Source organism: Pristis pectinata, chromosome 13 (genome assembly GCF_009764475.1).
Source record: "Pristis pectinata isolate sPriPec2 chromosome 13, sPriPec2.1.pri, whole genome shotgun sequence".
Classification (NCBI taxonomy): Eukaryota; Metazoa; Chordata; class Chondrichthyes; order Rhinopristiformes; family Pristidae; genus Pristis; species Pristis pectinata.
Window position 1 is genome coordinate 33994872 of NC_067417.1, and position 16402 is coordinate 34011273.

Below are 16402 nucleotides of genomic sequence, written 5' to 3' on the forward strand. Positions count from 1 at the left end.
CTACACCTTAAGCATTCCTGGAAGTGTATATTTTCATTATCTTGCAGTCAACAGGAGAACATAGTCTTTAATCCTATAATTACTCTTACTATCTGCCATTTTTGTCCTGTGGTCTCTTACCTTCCTAAGTTTACAAACTAGTCTACTAAAAGTACAGTCACCTTAATTATATAAATACTGTATTTTAGTGCCCATTTCCGCTCTACAGAGTACACTTGAATGAATTTCAAACTCAGTAAGAATTAACAAATGCAAATTTTAGCTTTGTAATTTTCTATTTTGTTACAGGCAGATTGAGACTTAATAAGTGGGGACATTTGCCTCCTTTTCACGTCAAAATGCAATGCAGGTATAGTGACGTGCTATAGACTTTTATTTTGCTATAAAGTTAGTAATTATTCATTTCAGAATGTCATGAATTCAGATATTTTAATGCAGAATTTGAAATTAAGTACTGTATGGATTCTTCTACTTAAAAAGGTTTCTGTGCCATTGCTTGAAATTAGTGGTGGCATTTTTTTACACTCTGTAGATAGTAAAGTAGACTGACAGTTAATCACCCATAGGCAATTGCTTAATGTAGCTGGACACATAATGAAATGTTAGACATACTTTACTTAAGGACTGGACAGGGATTGAAAGCCAATCAGGAATGGTTATTGACCAAAGTAGCTGGTTATACTACTTAATGCTGGAAATGCAAGATCATATAAGAGAATAGAACATCATTGAAAAAGCATGGTTCAAATGACCTTCTGCGCTTAGCCTTGATAAATGAGTCAATCAGATGTTTTCAATAAAGGCATCGTAAGGTACTGAGATATGTTCTGTAACTGATAGCTCAGTAAGCCATTAATGTATACAGAGCGCATTAGAGGTCAATTTCAGCAAGACCTTTTCATTGATATTCCGAGCTGGCTATGAAATGCAGCAATTCCCGCAATAGAATTTTCCTTTTAGCTTTCAGCTAGTACAGATCATTACTGACTGTCAAATACAGAACCCTACCCATAATCAACTCAATTTTCAGTAGAAGTAGGAAGTTGCTCACTTTACAAATAAAAATCTTTTCAGCAACTTTAAACTCACTTTCTTTGAAAGATATAAACATTAATATTGCTCTTCTTTCAAAATAAGGCTACAAAGTCAGGCTACACAAGGAACACCAGAATTTGAATGAAAAAAGATCAAATTTTACTGACAGCTGAGTGGGAAACCAACAGTCATCAATCATTCTGTTACTATTAATCCAAACTCTCAATGTTGCACTTAGATCTATTAAACTGAGAGATGTCACTGCAAATCTACAAGATTGCACAGCAACTGTAAGAGGTAGAGTTATTTTAAATTTCAAAACAGGCTAATGCTATTACAAATGAGGATACCAACAACTTGCCTACAAAAAATTACTTCCTTTGCATTTTAAACTGAATCAAAATGTATGATGTTGTTAGCATTGCATTCTGATGCCATTATTTTCCCTCCTCTTGGCATTTTGCATCCTTCCACTTTCTTCTTTCCTCACTCATTGTTTTCCTTGATTAGCAATAAAGCAATTCAAGAGACTATCTGTTGCTGTTAAATGATCTGTTCGATATGTCTCATTCAGACATTATATTGCCTTGCATTAGAATTGTTTTTTTTACAGCTCACAGGATCAAATGAATGGACTGACCTGTTTTATACAACTTGGCTGCCAGCCTGGGACAATACAATCATCACTGTCCGTTATTGATTCCTCAGCATCATAAACAACTAGGAGAGATAGAAAACCAGTGCTAAAAACAATTACATTGATGGTCATTCAGAGATCTATAGTAAGAACAGATGTTTACAGAATAGTGATAAGATGATTGTTTAATAGCAATTGAACAATCAAATCATAGTAAGTTATTTCTAATATATGTGGTGTTGTTTTAAAACTATATTTAAAGAGTAAGAAAATCAATTACATAGATGAGAGATGTATACCTCAGTAAATCACAGCAGATTTATAAGCTGCTCTTAGGTTTATATAATATTTATAGATATACACATACATCTGCAAAATGTCTTTAAAATATATCAGCTTCATTCGACACTGTCTTTTCTAGCAACTTACAGATTGTATAGTGGCAGAAACTCAGTAAGTAAAAAAAAAATATATATATATAACATATATTACTATTAAGAACAGGTAATTAAGTAATGAAGTAATGAAATCATTATACTTTTTATTAAAAGAACACAGCTTATACAAGATAATATTAATTCCGATTTAGGGAATGCAATAGTTTGTCAATTCAAGGGACCTAAAGAAAATCATCCTAATTTACACTTATGTTTTATAATACTCTATTCCCACCTTCAGAATAGGCCCTCTGTTGAAAAAAAAATCAATGAATCAAGTCATTGCAGGATAAATACCAAAGCATTGTACAGTGGCAGATTAGAATTTTTTGGCGTATATGGGCAAGTCCAGCAATTTTTGCCCATTGCCTGTTCCCCTTGGTCTGATACAATTCAGAGGTTTGTTAGGCCAGGAGAGGGCAGATGATAGATAAACATATTGATATTGCATTGGAGTTACTTCTCTGGTTAAATTGGCTATCACAGCAGGTTTCTCTTCCTTTAAAGACTTGGGAGACTGAAAAACTGCATGCGAGTAGTAATTATATGCTCAAAGATGCTCCAGCGTCATGGTGAATTATTTTTTTCAAGACATTTTTTGAACTATGTAAGCATGTAGAATTAGATTATCATGTCTAAATATGCATTGAGCAGAGAATCTTTATTTTTGTTTTGTTTACCCACATAAAATGAAGCTGTTCTTTTTGCTTTCTCCCTTCGTGACTCCAGCAATCTGAGTAACTATTAAACAAATCTCCGATTTTCCCCCATGTAACAGATGCATCACTGCTGAACTCCATGAGAGATCTGTCATCTAAGTGCAGTCAGGAAATCACCTGCAAACACTGCCCAGGAAGTTTGGGTCTTTCACATTTCACAAGACAAGGGAGCAGAAGCAGGCCATTCGGCCCATCGAGTCTGCTCCAAGGAAAGGGAAATAGAAATGGGGAATGGGGGAAGAAGAAGAAGAGGAAGAGGAAGAGGAAGAGGAAGAGGAAGAAGAAGAAGAAGAAATAAATAAATAAATAAATAAATAAAAAAACTATTCTAATCCCAATTACCGGCCTTATCCCCATATCCCTTGATATCCTGACTATTTAGATATCTATCTATCTCCTCCTTGAACGCCCACACTGATCTGGCTTCCACTGCTGTACGTGGCAAGGAGTTCCACAAATTTGTGCAGACTTGCATGGATACCCCGAGTTTCCATACAATAATGGCATTGAGAGTTGAGCTTCCCCAAGCTTCTTGGATCTTGCCAGTGAAACCAAGGTGTTGAAGAGCTGACAAGCAAGTCTGCCAGGAAATAACACACACACACACACCTGCTTCCTTGAGTGGCTTTGAAAAACTTCTAGTTACTTTTTTTTAAGATATGGGCATCACTGGCAAGGCTGATATTTATCGCACATACCTAATTGCCCCTGAGAAGATGGTGGTGAGTCACTTCCTTGAACCACTGGAGTCTTTCTTGTGATAGTAATCACTCAGTGTTGTAGAATAGGGAATTCCAGAATTTGGACTGAACAACAAAGAAGGAATACAGATATATTTCCAGGGCAGGCCTCTGAATTTCTCTTGCAGCCACAATATTAATATGGTTGATCCAGTTGAGTTTCTGGTCAATGGTGATCCCCAAGATGTTGATGGTGAAATTCTCGATGATGTCAAAGGCAGTGGTTAGACTCTCTTTTAGAGATAGTCATTGCAAGGTAGTTGTATGGTAGAATGTTACTTGCCAATTATCAGCCCATGCTTGAAAACTATCTTGGTCTTTCTGTATGCAGGAAGGTATGAGGATCTGCCAGTTGGCTGTGCATGAATGCAACAGGCAGCTGACTGACATCTCATCTGGTAGGGTATCTAATGACACCAATTATGCAAACATAAATCACAGTGGCATATATATTGAAAATAAATTATTTTATATTCTTCCTATCAAAGTACACAAACTTGAGGCCATTTTGCAGAATCCTGAAATAATCTGCAAATAAGATTAATATTAATATTTACCTTGGCCAGGTTCAGGTACATCTTTTTTATCAGTTGCTCCTGAAGAAGCCATACTCAGTTCTGATGAATCTTCTGAGCTCCCTGCCTTCATTTTTCCAGTTCTGTGCCTATGATATCCTATGTTTTTAAACATGTTATTTATTAAATTTAGAACAACATAATTTTATTACAACAAATAAGCTAGGTTTTATAAAATGGAAAGCAAAATTGGACTCTGACTTGAAATGTAATAAAAAATAATTATTTTTTAAAGATGTATACAATACATACTATTTTCTGCATTGACATTTCTACAAATGCAACATTAAAAGCCAAATGCTCTCTAGGTGGGTGTATTAAGTTACAGAATTATTTACTGATTGAAAACTCTACAATGCAATGAAATTCTGACAAACTAAAGTACATCGAAGTTAACTGATTCCTGCAAAAGCATGGGTATTTTAAACATGGTGGTTGATCTTTACCCTTTTGTGTACTATCATATGGGATAACACTTTGAAAGTGATATCTTCAAGATCAAACATTGATAACTCCTTATGATAAATTAAAAGCAATGTCAGTAATAATATGTGATTTAGCTGTATTTGTTGACAGCCTGCTTTGCAAAAAAAGCAACAGGTCAATGTTAGTCAGATGCAAACATTTTAAAAATAACTAATGAGATCAACATTAAGATCTAAATACACAATTCCTCATTATTCACATGAGATAGGGGCGAGGACTTGCTGCAGATAACAACAAAATGTAGATACCATTCATCAGTGACACATATTGGTGAGAAGCTTCCTTGATATTGTGGGCCACTTGCACAACCTAATGGTTGCCTGCACCTCATAAAAGGAAGGTGTATTTTGGATGTAAGAAATGACTGGAGTTATAGAAAAGCAAATCTTAGCTTTGATACTTTGACTTATGGCTGAACCTGTGCAGAAGGAGCGGGGTGGGCAGGAGGCATTAGGGATGTGGAGTCAGGAGGCAGTGTGAAGAAGTGGCAGTGCAGGAGGAAAGAAAAAGAAGTGTGGCTCAAAGAACATGGCTGCAGTGCAGAAATAATCTTCAAATAGCAAATTTAGACTCTGGATTCACTGCTGCTCAACTTACCTCAAGACTATCACCCACCTATCAACAATTTCTAACAATCAGTACTCAATACTTCAATCAAGTGCTTTATTTCATCCTTTTATGAGCTGCTGCATTGTCTCTCAAGCAGCTGCAAAGAACTGGAGGATGACATGTACCTGAGTGTTTTAAACTCCATGGAGAAAACAGTGATCATAGGAACATCACTAAGGCTACTATTCGAACTGAAGCAACCATGTATGAAGGTGTGTCAATATCTAATTCTCCTTCTTTTGTCGCTCAGTTTCTTATGATCCCGTTGTGGCAGGTGGTGTGTGCCACAGGTCTTACTTTCTCCCTCTGCCACCACACAACCTTTTTTCCTTTTATTTCAAATTTGGAAACTACCCATTCAGTGAAGGAAGAGGAAAAAGACATTGAGGAAAATCAAACACCATTGTTCAATCATATAACTACAGCTACAAGCAGAGACAGACACTGCACATATTCTGAAGGCTATGATAAAAGAAGGATCTGAATGAAGTGAAACACAAAGAACAAGTGCATACGAGCTCAGGTAGGTAGGAAAGGTTATTGCAAATGCCAGGTTATTGGGTAAGATAGACACACAGAGTATCTGAGGGAACTGACTACAGATGAAAGTTAATGCACAAGCACAGAAAACTTACTCGATGTCAGGAAACTTTAAAAAAATCACTAGTGACTTAGCTGAGGTTTTCAACATGGATTAGAATTTTCACCGTGGATTAGAATTTTCACCTGAGAAATCCACACTAAAGGCAAGCTTAGATTCCAAAAGAAACAGCTTCCATCAAGAGCCTGAGTGCAGCAATGGAAGCCTAGAGAGATGCAAGCATAGTACTAGATATCACTATTCAAAGGAGCATCCAAGTCTTTAATCTGCTCTCCAACAGCGCAGTAGGTCCACTGAAGCACTCCAACAGCTGAGCAATAATAGTTCCATGGTTTGCAAATCCTGGTCACACCCCTGGAACTTCACCGGGGTCATTGCCTGTCAACCTGCTGACCTGGACTGCTGCAACCCAGATTGAAAGTCTGCATTCTAAAGCCAGATCTCCTATGTTTAAAATTTTAGGTAAGATCCAAGGATATCTGCTCTTTCCTCAGTTGGAGGTCAGCAGCCTTCCCTCATCCATGCTGCAGCCACTGGAAAACACCTCTTAAACAGCAAAGGCACATGGAATCAAGCACTAAAAGATTGAACACTGATCAAATGCCCAAAAATTCTAATGCATCTTAAGGGATGCACTGGGTGTGCACAGTACCTGGACCTCTCTAGACTGATATGTAGTCGAATAATAGGCAGCCTTCTACGTAGAGATGGTTTAGGTACAATCGGGGTACATTCTCAACAGGGAAAAAAAGCAATCAGAACCTTGTCGATGAAAGAGAAGGAGAGAAAAGTGTTAGGTTGATGATACATGTAAGAACTACACTGATAACAGAAAGGTCCAAGGGAGAAGTGAAAAAATAAGAAGGCCAAAGAGAAAAGGCAAGAGCAGAATTAGAGTTAACATAAAAAGAAACCCAAATATTTCTAAATAGCAAATAGTTAGCAAGAGGTCAATAGAAGCTATTAGCTTAGAGACCAAAACTGACTGTACACAGATTGGTTCACACAAATGAATGCCCTTTATTCTGGCAGCAGTTATTATTCTCTTATTCTGCAGCAGTCTTCAGTGTTGCCCATATTTGAACCATTGCAGCAGGTCATCTCACAGCAAACAAGATATATTTCCTATGACATGTTTGATGACCCTGAATCTAGAACCCATTAAGTACCTGCACAACAGGCCTACATTGAGAATGAAACTGTAAGTAATATTCAACAACAAATCTGCTGTATCCTTCACCAGTTTCTGCAAACTGAACTACTCTGGAGAAGCTCTTCAGTACTCAGCTAAGCAAGTATTAGGTCTCATAGAAGTATGCTGCATACAATCATAAAATGATAACTGCCCAGGAGGAGGACACACCAGCACTCCATGAGAACAAGGTAGTCAGGTGCATTACATAGCTCTTTCCCTAAATCACTGCATTTTATTCCCCTTTCTGGAGATCAGTTCTTTTCCTTTAGTACTGACCCAGTTCCGTTTTGAAAGCCACAATTGAATTTGCCTCCACCACTTTATCAGGGAATTCATTCCAGATGCTAACCACACATCGTGTAAAAATATTAGTTTTAATTCTTCCGACAATCTCAAATCTTTTGCTCTGGTTCTTTATCTTTCCACCAAAGGGAACTAATTTCTCTCCATTTACTCTGTCTAGGTCCCTCATTATTTTGAACATCTCTATCACATATTCTCTTATTCTTCTCTGTTCTAAGAATAATGCCAGTTTCTCCATGTGATCAGTGCACATTGTGGTTCTGTTGTCAAATAGGCAGCAAGAAGAGTTAAACAGGATAGTGCCTTTTTTACCATTTACAATTTATGCCTGTATCTGGAAAAAACCCTTGTGCTAAGTGGCTCCGTTGCAGGGTTATGGGAAGAATTTAGCATTATCAATATGACTTGTACTCCAGTTCCAAGGTTTGGACTACTGGCTATGATTTACCGGTCTAACTTGTGAGATGACAGTTGTTCATGAATGCCAAACAAAATTTCCTTCATACATTAGATCTAAGTCCAAATGGAAACAGCTGCTACATTGAGGAAAGCTCTCTTGTGGGGAGAAACTGGACCTTGATGATCTGGCTTAGAGATGCAAAATGGGTTAAAAGAGGATCTCATTTCATGTGGCTATCTCTGGCACTCTAAAAACACCTGAGGCATACTCACTGCCATCATTACTTGGACAACATTCAGGATTTCCTGGAGAATGCTCAAAACTGGTGCTGGGTCTCTTGTGTATACGAATTATGGGCTTGATAACCATTCAAGGACCCTTCTCAAAAATTCAGCAAGGTCAGCATACTGATTTTCTGATTCAACTGAAGTTCCTTAATAGAAGTACCACAGGCACGCATCAAAGAGAAGTGCTTCTTTCTTTTAACCATGTATGACAGTAGCAGTAGCAGCAGTCCTTCTGGCTACACAGCACTCATGAGGGTATGCCCAAACTCACCATCCTACCAACCTATTCCCCAATTGCCGCTGACCTTGTGTTGTTTTTTTTCTTTTCTCACAATCTGTCCGCATGCAGATGTTAGGGACAGAATGGCGAAACAAGTTGGGAGCCAACCTTATCCTCTTTTGGTGAGAAGCCTCTGGATACCCGACTGGGACCTGCAGCTCACCAAAATGAAACTCAATGCCCAAATAAGACATGGTTTCAGTTTCTGGAGTGCTCTATGCTTGATACTTATCTAGAATGCTGGCATGGACCATTCCAGCATTCACCAGTTAAGTGGAATATCCAATGATGATGAAAAGAAGACGAAGTGGGTTCACATAGTGGTATGGCACAAAAGGGAAGTAACCCTCATAATTTTAAACTGCTGCTGACAGGCTATACATCAAGGTGAAAGAATGTACATAACCCTGCTCAATATAACACTATTTCTTTCCTCATACCTGACTAGTAAGTTCAGACTCTGATTCATCAACTTTCATCTTATTTGAGTCATTTATAAAAGGAGGACCTTGATCTTATATCCAATTCTTTTGTTGTTGGCTATAAATTAACAAAACCAGCTGTGATAAATGTAATCTCTTGTTTTAGCTTTCAAGTTAAATTACAGGATCTTAATGAGTTTCAATGGAAGATGTAATTGTGAGACAAGAGAATACTGAAAAGAAGAAAAATCTGAAATAAAGAGAACATCCATTTGAAGTCCATATAACACTCTATGGAACTGTGCCATTAAGACTATACTGGGCCAGATTATGCTCGGTCTGATATTCAGTTCACGATTCACCCGATTCCCACCTTTCCCCCTACGTCTTCTCCGCTAGTCCTTGGCCGGGGCTGCACTAGCCTTTTTTTGACTGTGCGACTCCCAATGACCTCGCAGTCTCAGTTCTGCAGTCGTCCTGCAAGCAGAACAAGACACAAGTAAGGTTGCAGCTGAGGCCCTACACCTGACAGATCCTTGATGACATTGATAATCAGAGAGAGTTGACATTGATTTAAAAATGCAAACAGTTAAAATGTCTTTGAAAATTAAAATATAATGAATTTATTTGAAAACACATGAAACTAGTGTCAAGTGATTAAAAACATAAATATATATAGAGATAAAGAGAATAAAAACAAATTACCAGAATTATCTTTTATTGAAGGTCAGTGAATCCACACAGATGAATGGGACTACCCTTTATGTTCCAGCTATGTTTGGTGTAAAGTGAGAGGTAAGTTATTGAATGCTACTGAAATCAGTGGTGAATCCAGGGACTAAGTAAGAGGCCAGATGTACCTGCATCTGATCTACAGCACATTCCTGCATGTAGTATACAGTTGCAGATGTCCTGAAAACACTGATGCACACACTACATTTAACTGGTGCAACACACACAAAATGCTAGAGGAACTCAGCAGGTCAGTGTGGAGGGAAATAAACAGTCGACGTTTCGGGTCGAGTCCCTTCATCAGGTGTGAACTATACTCAACCATAGCTGGAACATCTTGTGTTTACGTTTTAACTGATGGTTCCTTTTTGGAACTGCTGTCAGCTCATTGCTTTGCATCCTTTCTGCAACAGTGCACCACCTCCCACTTCTCTGTATCATAATCCATGTGCCACTTGTCCTCCCTTTCTGTTCACTATCTATGTCATGAATTGAAATTATCCTCACTGTCTTCCATGCCTCCAAATTTAGTATCATTGGCAAAGTTGAATTTTAGTATGTTTTCAATATCGTAGTAACTTACACACTTCAAAAAACTATAGCTCTAGCCACTATCCAAGGGGAAACACTGGGTCTACCATTCTCCGGTGTGCAAAACAACCATTTACTGTGAATCACTGTTTTCTATCAGTGAGCCAGATTTTCTGAACCACATTGACACTGATCCTTCCTTTTGTATGGCTTCACAGCCAGCCTTTTACATCAGACTTGTGAAATGCTTTCTTAACTCCACACAGATAACATCCTCTGCATTCCCTTCAACCTTCTTACTACTTCATCAAGAATTTCCAATTAAATTAGTTAAACATGGGTCTGCCTTTTATAAATCAATGTGGCTTCCCATAGTTAACTCCAATTTTCCAAATGCCTGGTTAATTTTTTCTCTGATAAGTATTACTAGAACTCCATCCACCACCCAATGTTAAACTGACAAACCTATATTTACTAGAAATATCCCTGCAATGTTTCTTGAACATTTGCCACTTTCCAATACTGTGCTATCTCATTCCTAACTGGAGAAGATTGGAAGACTATGGAAAGACTTTACCCTATCTTTATTCCCATTTCCTTATGCAATCTGAGATGCAAACCATCCCACATCAGGTGACTTATCCACTCAAAGCAAAGCCAATTTTTCCAGTGTATTCTACTTATCAATTTGCATCCCTTCCATTATGTCTACTATATCCTCCTCTACTGATATTTATAGAGTTCTTTTAAGCAAGTATTAGCCTTAATGGATAGAGGGGAACCAGTAGATGTAATATTTTTGGATTTTCAAAAAGCATTTGGCAAGGTATCACACAAAAGGCTACTTTTCAAGAAGACAGCTCATGTATTAGAAATAATATATTAGCATGGATATAGGACTGGCTAACCCGCATGAAGCACTGAGTAGGGATAACGGTGTCATTCTCAGATTGGCAACTTGAAACCAATCAGTTAACACAGGGATCAGTGCTGGAAATGCAGCTGAGTACAATATACATTAAATATTTAGAGGAAGGAAGCAAGTGCACTATAGCCAAAATTTTAGACGATACAAAAGTAGGTGCGAAGGCAAGCTGTAAGAAGGATACCATCAGTTTACAGAGAGCAGCTCTTTCCCCAGCCCAGTATCAATCTTGAATGCATTTCCAGATCATTTCCACTTCTCCAGGTACCCACTTCATCTCCATGAAAATACCACAGATTTTTTTTGGAAAACCGATGAAAAGCTGAAAACTGGATAGCATACTTGATGAAACGGGACAACTATCTAAAAACACACATTCCCTCCACCAGCAGGGCAGCATAGCTATTGTGAGTATCATCTCCAAACTGCACTGAAGTTACTTGCCTAGACTACTCTGAGAGCACCTCCCAATCCATAACCTCTACCACCAAGAAGGTGCAGGCTAACGGGAGCACTATCACCTTACAGGTTCCCTCCCAATTGTACTGCATTATGACTTGGAAATAGATTGCCATTTTTTTTGTTCCTGCCTAGAATTTCCCTTTCAAAAGCACTGCAGGAATATCTTCACTCGAGAGAGTGCAGTGGTTCAAGAAGGTGACTCTCCATCATCCTTTCAAAAACAACTAGGGCTGGGCAATAAATGCCTGGCCTTTCCAGTGAGGCCCAAGACTTGAAAGATGAATTAAAAGATGTAAAAACAACACAAAGGGGGAAAAAAAAACTATAAAATGGAGGAATTCAAAGTAAGTTCTAGAAGGCTACACAGGATTCTGAACATCCTGGAGTCATTTTAGTAATCCATTCTAGACTGCTCCCCCCACTCTCCACATCCTCACTACCAAAATTCTGTTCTGAGGGATTCCTCGCATTTGAATTATAAACCTGACTAAAACTATGAGCATAGAATAAGAATACCAAGGTTTAAACTTAATGTCTCAAGTAAGACCAAAGATTAGAAGAAATGTTTCCTCATAGAACCTAAGTGAAAGGGACTCTCAGGAAAAGCAGTTCATTAAAAATTTTCAAAAGGAGTTGGATAAATATCTGGCTGGAGGCAGGATTGGCTTGCAGAAAGATAGGTTAGGGATAGATGATAAAATACTTCATGGAAAGGAAAATAATAGTTTCTGGTTTCCAGGGTGCCAAACATTGTTTGGAGACTAGAAAATTAAGTCCAGATAGTGGAGAAATGACATTTGCTTTACAACGTCAAGGCTCAATGAGTACTTAAGCTGAGGTTTCTCTATGGATATTAAAATGTTGAAATTGATAGTACGAGGTTTAAGGAAGAAGCTTTATTGGATGACAAACCTTTTCCAGTTCCATCTCCTCTCATATTCCTACTTGCATTTGTTGTTACTATTCCACTTTCATGAGGGAGAAATTAATTTACAACCACCCATAATTTGTTAACAACTGTTTCACACTGAAGTGCACTGAAATATGTGTTGATTATTACCAATTAACTTTTCTAGCTATGAAAATTAACTGTTTTGACTATGGAGTATGATTACTTCATTTCGGCTCTGTAGCATAAATTTACTAGAAATTATTCATTCTGATTTACACTTCCCAGTCTGTTTTTTTTATATTTCAAAAATAAAACTTGTTAATAATAAAAAAAATATACAAAGGAAGAAACAGTGCAAAAACAAAACCTCAACATTCATGGCTGTTACATGCAGTAGTAAAAACTTTCATGTGGCTCCCTGAGGTGATACCCACTTCATTGTTCAAGTGGCTTCCCCACCCAAATCCACCCCTCTATTTGTGGTAGCGGAAGTAGCCTAGACTGTGGCCCTTCCCCACAGAACCTCAGCAATGGCTGCACCGAGCTTCAGTGCATCCCTCAGCATGTACTCCTGCACCCTGGACTGTGCCAGTCTGCAGCATTCCCTTACAGACATCTTGCTGTGCTGGAAGACCAACGAGTTTCGGGCTGACCAAAGGACGTCCTTCATCAAGTTGATGACCTTCCAGCAGCACTTGATATCTGTCTTGGGGCGAGTCCTCTGTTATGCAGCTGCTGGGGATGAACTGGGACACGGACCCTTGCATCCTTCTCCATACCATCTTAACAAATCCACAGTCTGCAAAGAGGTGGGTGATTGTTTCCGAGGGCAGTGTATATTTGGCGTGATATGTCCTCTGTAGAGGAAAGTTCTGACTGGGAGGGCACCTCTCTGCCAGCCAAGCAAGGTCTTGGTGCTTGTTGGTGAGACCTGGCGATGAGGCATTATGCCATATGGTTTGGCCTGTTTGCTCAGGAAACAATCACACAGAATCTACAGTGTCTCTGTCCCGTAGTGTCTGCAGTACATTCTGCACTGACTACTGTTTGATGGACTTGTGGTCAAAGGTGTTTACTTGAAAGAACTCTCCCACAAAGGACAGGTAGTGTGTCAACATCCAGCTGACTGGGGCGTTGTGCGACAGAGGGGCCAGGCCTATCTTCAGCAACCCCAGGGACAGATAGAACTTCAGCACATAGTGACACTTGGTGCTCACATACCTTGGGTCCACACACCGACTGATACAGCCACACACGAAGGTGGTCATCAGGATGAGAGCAATGTTTGGGTACAATTTTGCCCCCCTTCTCAGGGGACTTGTGCATTGTGACCTGTTAGATTTGCTCCATCTTGGACCCCCAGATAAACTGGAAGACGCCCCAGGTGATTGCCGAGGCAGAGGAGCAAGGAACAGGCCATACCTGTGCCAAGTATAGCAGCCCTGAGAGCATATTGCACCTGATAACCATCAGGTACATTTCTCAGTCTGTGTGTTGCCCCATTTCAAGATTCCAAATTTTGATTGAGTATGAAGACATACAGTGCGCCTGTCTATTCAAGTTTCAACTGTCCCATTTCTATCACTGTGACATTTTCAATTTGAAATTTCAGCAAATTACCCTGAAAAATGTGAAAATCTAGATGTGTGAGAACAAATCTAATTAACAGCAAAAATGCTACAGCAATAGTTGGCCCATTAATATAATAAACACTTACTGGACTCTCGGAAAGCTTTCCATCACCCCACGATACTCTTCTTTCTTCTTGATTATCAAAGTTAACTGATTGTTTTTTAAATTTCAGTGCCTATAATAACAAATGGCATGGAATCAGACTTCAAAAAATTGTTATTACTTTTTTTCTCTGGAAATTTCCTTCATTTACCTCAATATTTCCTCAATTTTAGTTCCCAGGCTATCTTTGCAGATATTGCAATAAATTGCATCTTTCTTGGTCTCTGCTAATGATACACTTGACAGATTCTTAACAAGAATACAAAAGCAATACGTTGGAAACTGCCTTGCTGATATGTACCATACGAGAGACATCATCTACCTCTTGGTAGCAGTGCAGCTAGATTCAGTGACTGAGTGGAGAGAGAAGTAATATTACTTTATGTCACTCCATGGTATTTGTACCATCGTACTGAATTAGTTTTCTAGTTGTATGTTCCTGCCATGGGCTCACGATATAGATTGCAAAATGAGAAATCATGGACTGAATCACCTGATACACTGGCCGCTAATATTTTCTAAATATTTGCACACACAACATAACCATCACATCACGCCTCCCCCTCCCAACCTCCTCCCCCACCTCCCCGACCCCCTTCCCCCTTTGGTAAATTTCCAATGGCGCATGAAAGACCAAGTTGTTGAAGATTGGAGATATCAGTTGGGTCGGTGAAATTCTAGAGCACTTTGAGGAGATATTAGATGTTTTAGCAAGCATAAAGGTGCATAAATTCCCAGGGACTGATGAAATGTATCCTAGGCTGCTATGGCAGCAATGGAATAGATTGCCTGGGCTCTTATGTTTCTAATTCTTCACTAGCCACAGATGAGGCGTCAGATGACTGGGAAAACAGCAAATGTGGTACCTTTAATCAAGAAGGGCAGTAGGGATAAGTCAGGTAATTAATTATAGGCCAGTTAGTCTAACATCACTGGTCAGGAAACTATAGGGAAAAATTCTGTCCAATAAGGGTAGTGGATATAGGTAGAGTCCTAGGGAGCGTTGAGGAACAAAGGGACTTTGGTGTACAAGTGCAAAAATCTCTGAAGGTGGCACATGAGATACTTTCCTTCATTAGCTGGGTCAAAGAATATAAGCATAGATACAATTTATTAAATGTTGGTTAGGCCATAGCTGGAGCTGCAGTTGCAATTCTAGTTGCCACACCATAGGATGGATGTGATTGCACTGGAGAGGGTACAGAAGAGGTTCACCAGAATGTCACCTGAATGTTTCAGCTGTGAGGAAAGACAGGATAGGCTAGACTTGTTTCCTAGGGGCAGAGAAGGCTGGAGGGGAGACCTGATAGAAGTATACAAAATTGTGAGAGGCATAGATAGTAAGAACTCCTTCCCCTTTGCAGTAGCATTTAAGGCTAGAGAGCATAGGTTTAAGGTAAGGAGCAAGAGGTTTTGAGGGGATCTGAGGAAGAAGTTTTTTCATCCAGAAGGTGGTTACAATCTGGAATACACTGCCCAAGAAGGTGGTGGAGACAGGTTCCCTCAAAATATTTAAGAAGTATCTATACAAGCACTTGAATCACCAAGGCATAGTAGGCTATGGACCAAGTGCTGGTAAATGGGATTAGTAAAGCTAAGTACTTGATGGTTGGCATTGACCTGATAAGCCAAAGAACCTGCTTCAATGTTGTATGACTCAATGACCATGTGATTGGTAGTGGCAAATGCTGATAAAATTCTCTCAAAATTGATTTATATATTAAATACAGGGGGAATTTGGAGCAAGTGCTTATCAAAACAAAAATAATAATGAAAGAGCCCCTAATTTGATTGATAATTGTTTTAAACTACAGGGACAGTTCAAATTTCTTTAAAAAAAAGTATCTTGGGCTGCATCTATAGCAATCTAATTGCTATCAGATCAATCAACTAATCTCTAGTCGAGTGGTTTTCAAAGTGGGGTCACCAGAAGCTTTTGACAATTTTTGGGGCCAAATGGAGTGGAGCTCAGTGGTAGTTGAGAGGTGGGGTAGAAAAAAAAAGCATATTGAGTTTTTGATTTTAAACAATTAATGTAATTTTAAGTAATAATCTTCCAGTAAAATAGAAAACTCTTTCAGCTCAGACTGGAAATCACATGGCTTTAAGCCCCTTAGTAAAATGAGCCGACATTAGAAAAGGCACAGGGTGAGGGACATACTCCCATGAAAATGGGAAAACCATCATTCTGGGCTTTTTAGAAGTCACTTTTATTACCTTAATTTTATCTGATAGAAGGGAATAAAATCAATCCAATCTCGGAGCAACTGATTTTGAAATTAACTGGCACCCTCCATAGATTAATAGAGTTTTGTGAAGAAAGGATCATAATATCTTAATTCACCCAGTTCAAGACTATAATTGTTAATTCTTCAACCATCTGTACTGGCAGCTGTTTCA

At 38.8% G+C, this 16402-nt stretch overlaps 1 protein-coding gene across 4 annotated transcripts in view; it reads right to left on the minus strand.

Moving 5' to 3' along the window:
• Window positions 1-1675: 1675 nt before the first annotated feature.
• The window catches only part of rpgrip1l (RPGRIP1 like), a 97166-nt gene continuing 82439 nt past the window's right edge, over window positions 1676-16402 (minus strand). For all 4 annotated transcript variants that reach the window (XM_052028637.1, XM_052028641.1, XM_052028638.1 and 1 more), the window contains 3 exons: window positions 13986-14075; window positions 4126-4242; window positions 1676-1755 (listed from right to left, as the gene is read on the minus strand). In XM_052028637.1, the coding sequence (XP_051884597.1) occupies window positions 4213-4242; window positions 13986-14075 (120 nt within the window). In that variant the 3' untranslated portion in view covers window positions 1676-1755; window positions 4126-4212. The remainder of the gene's footprint in view (window positions 1756-4125; window positions 4243-13985; window positions 14076-16402) is intronic.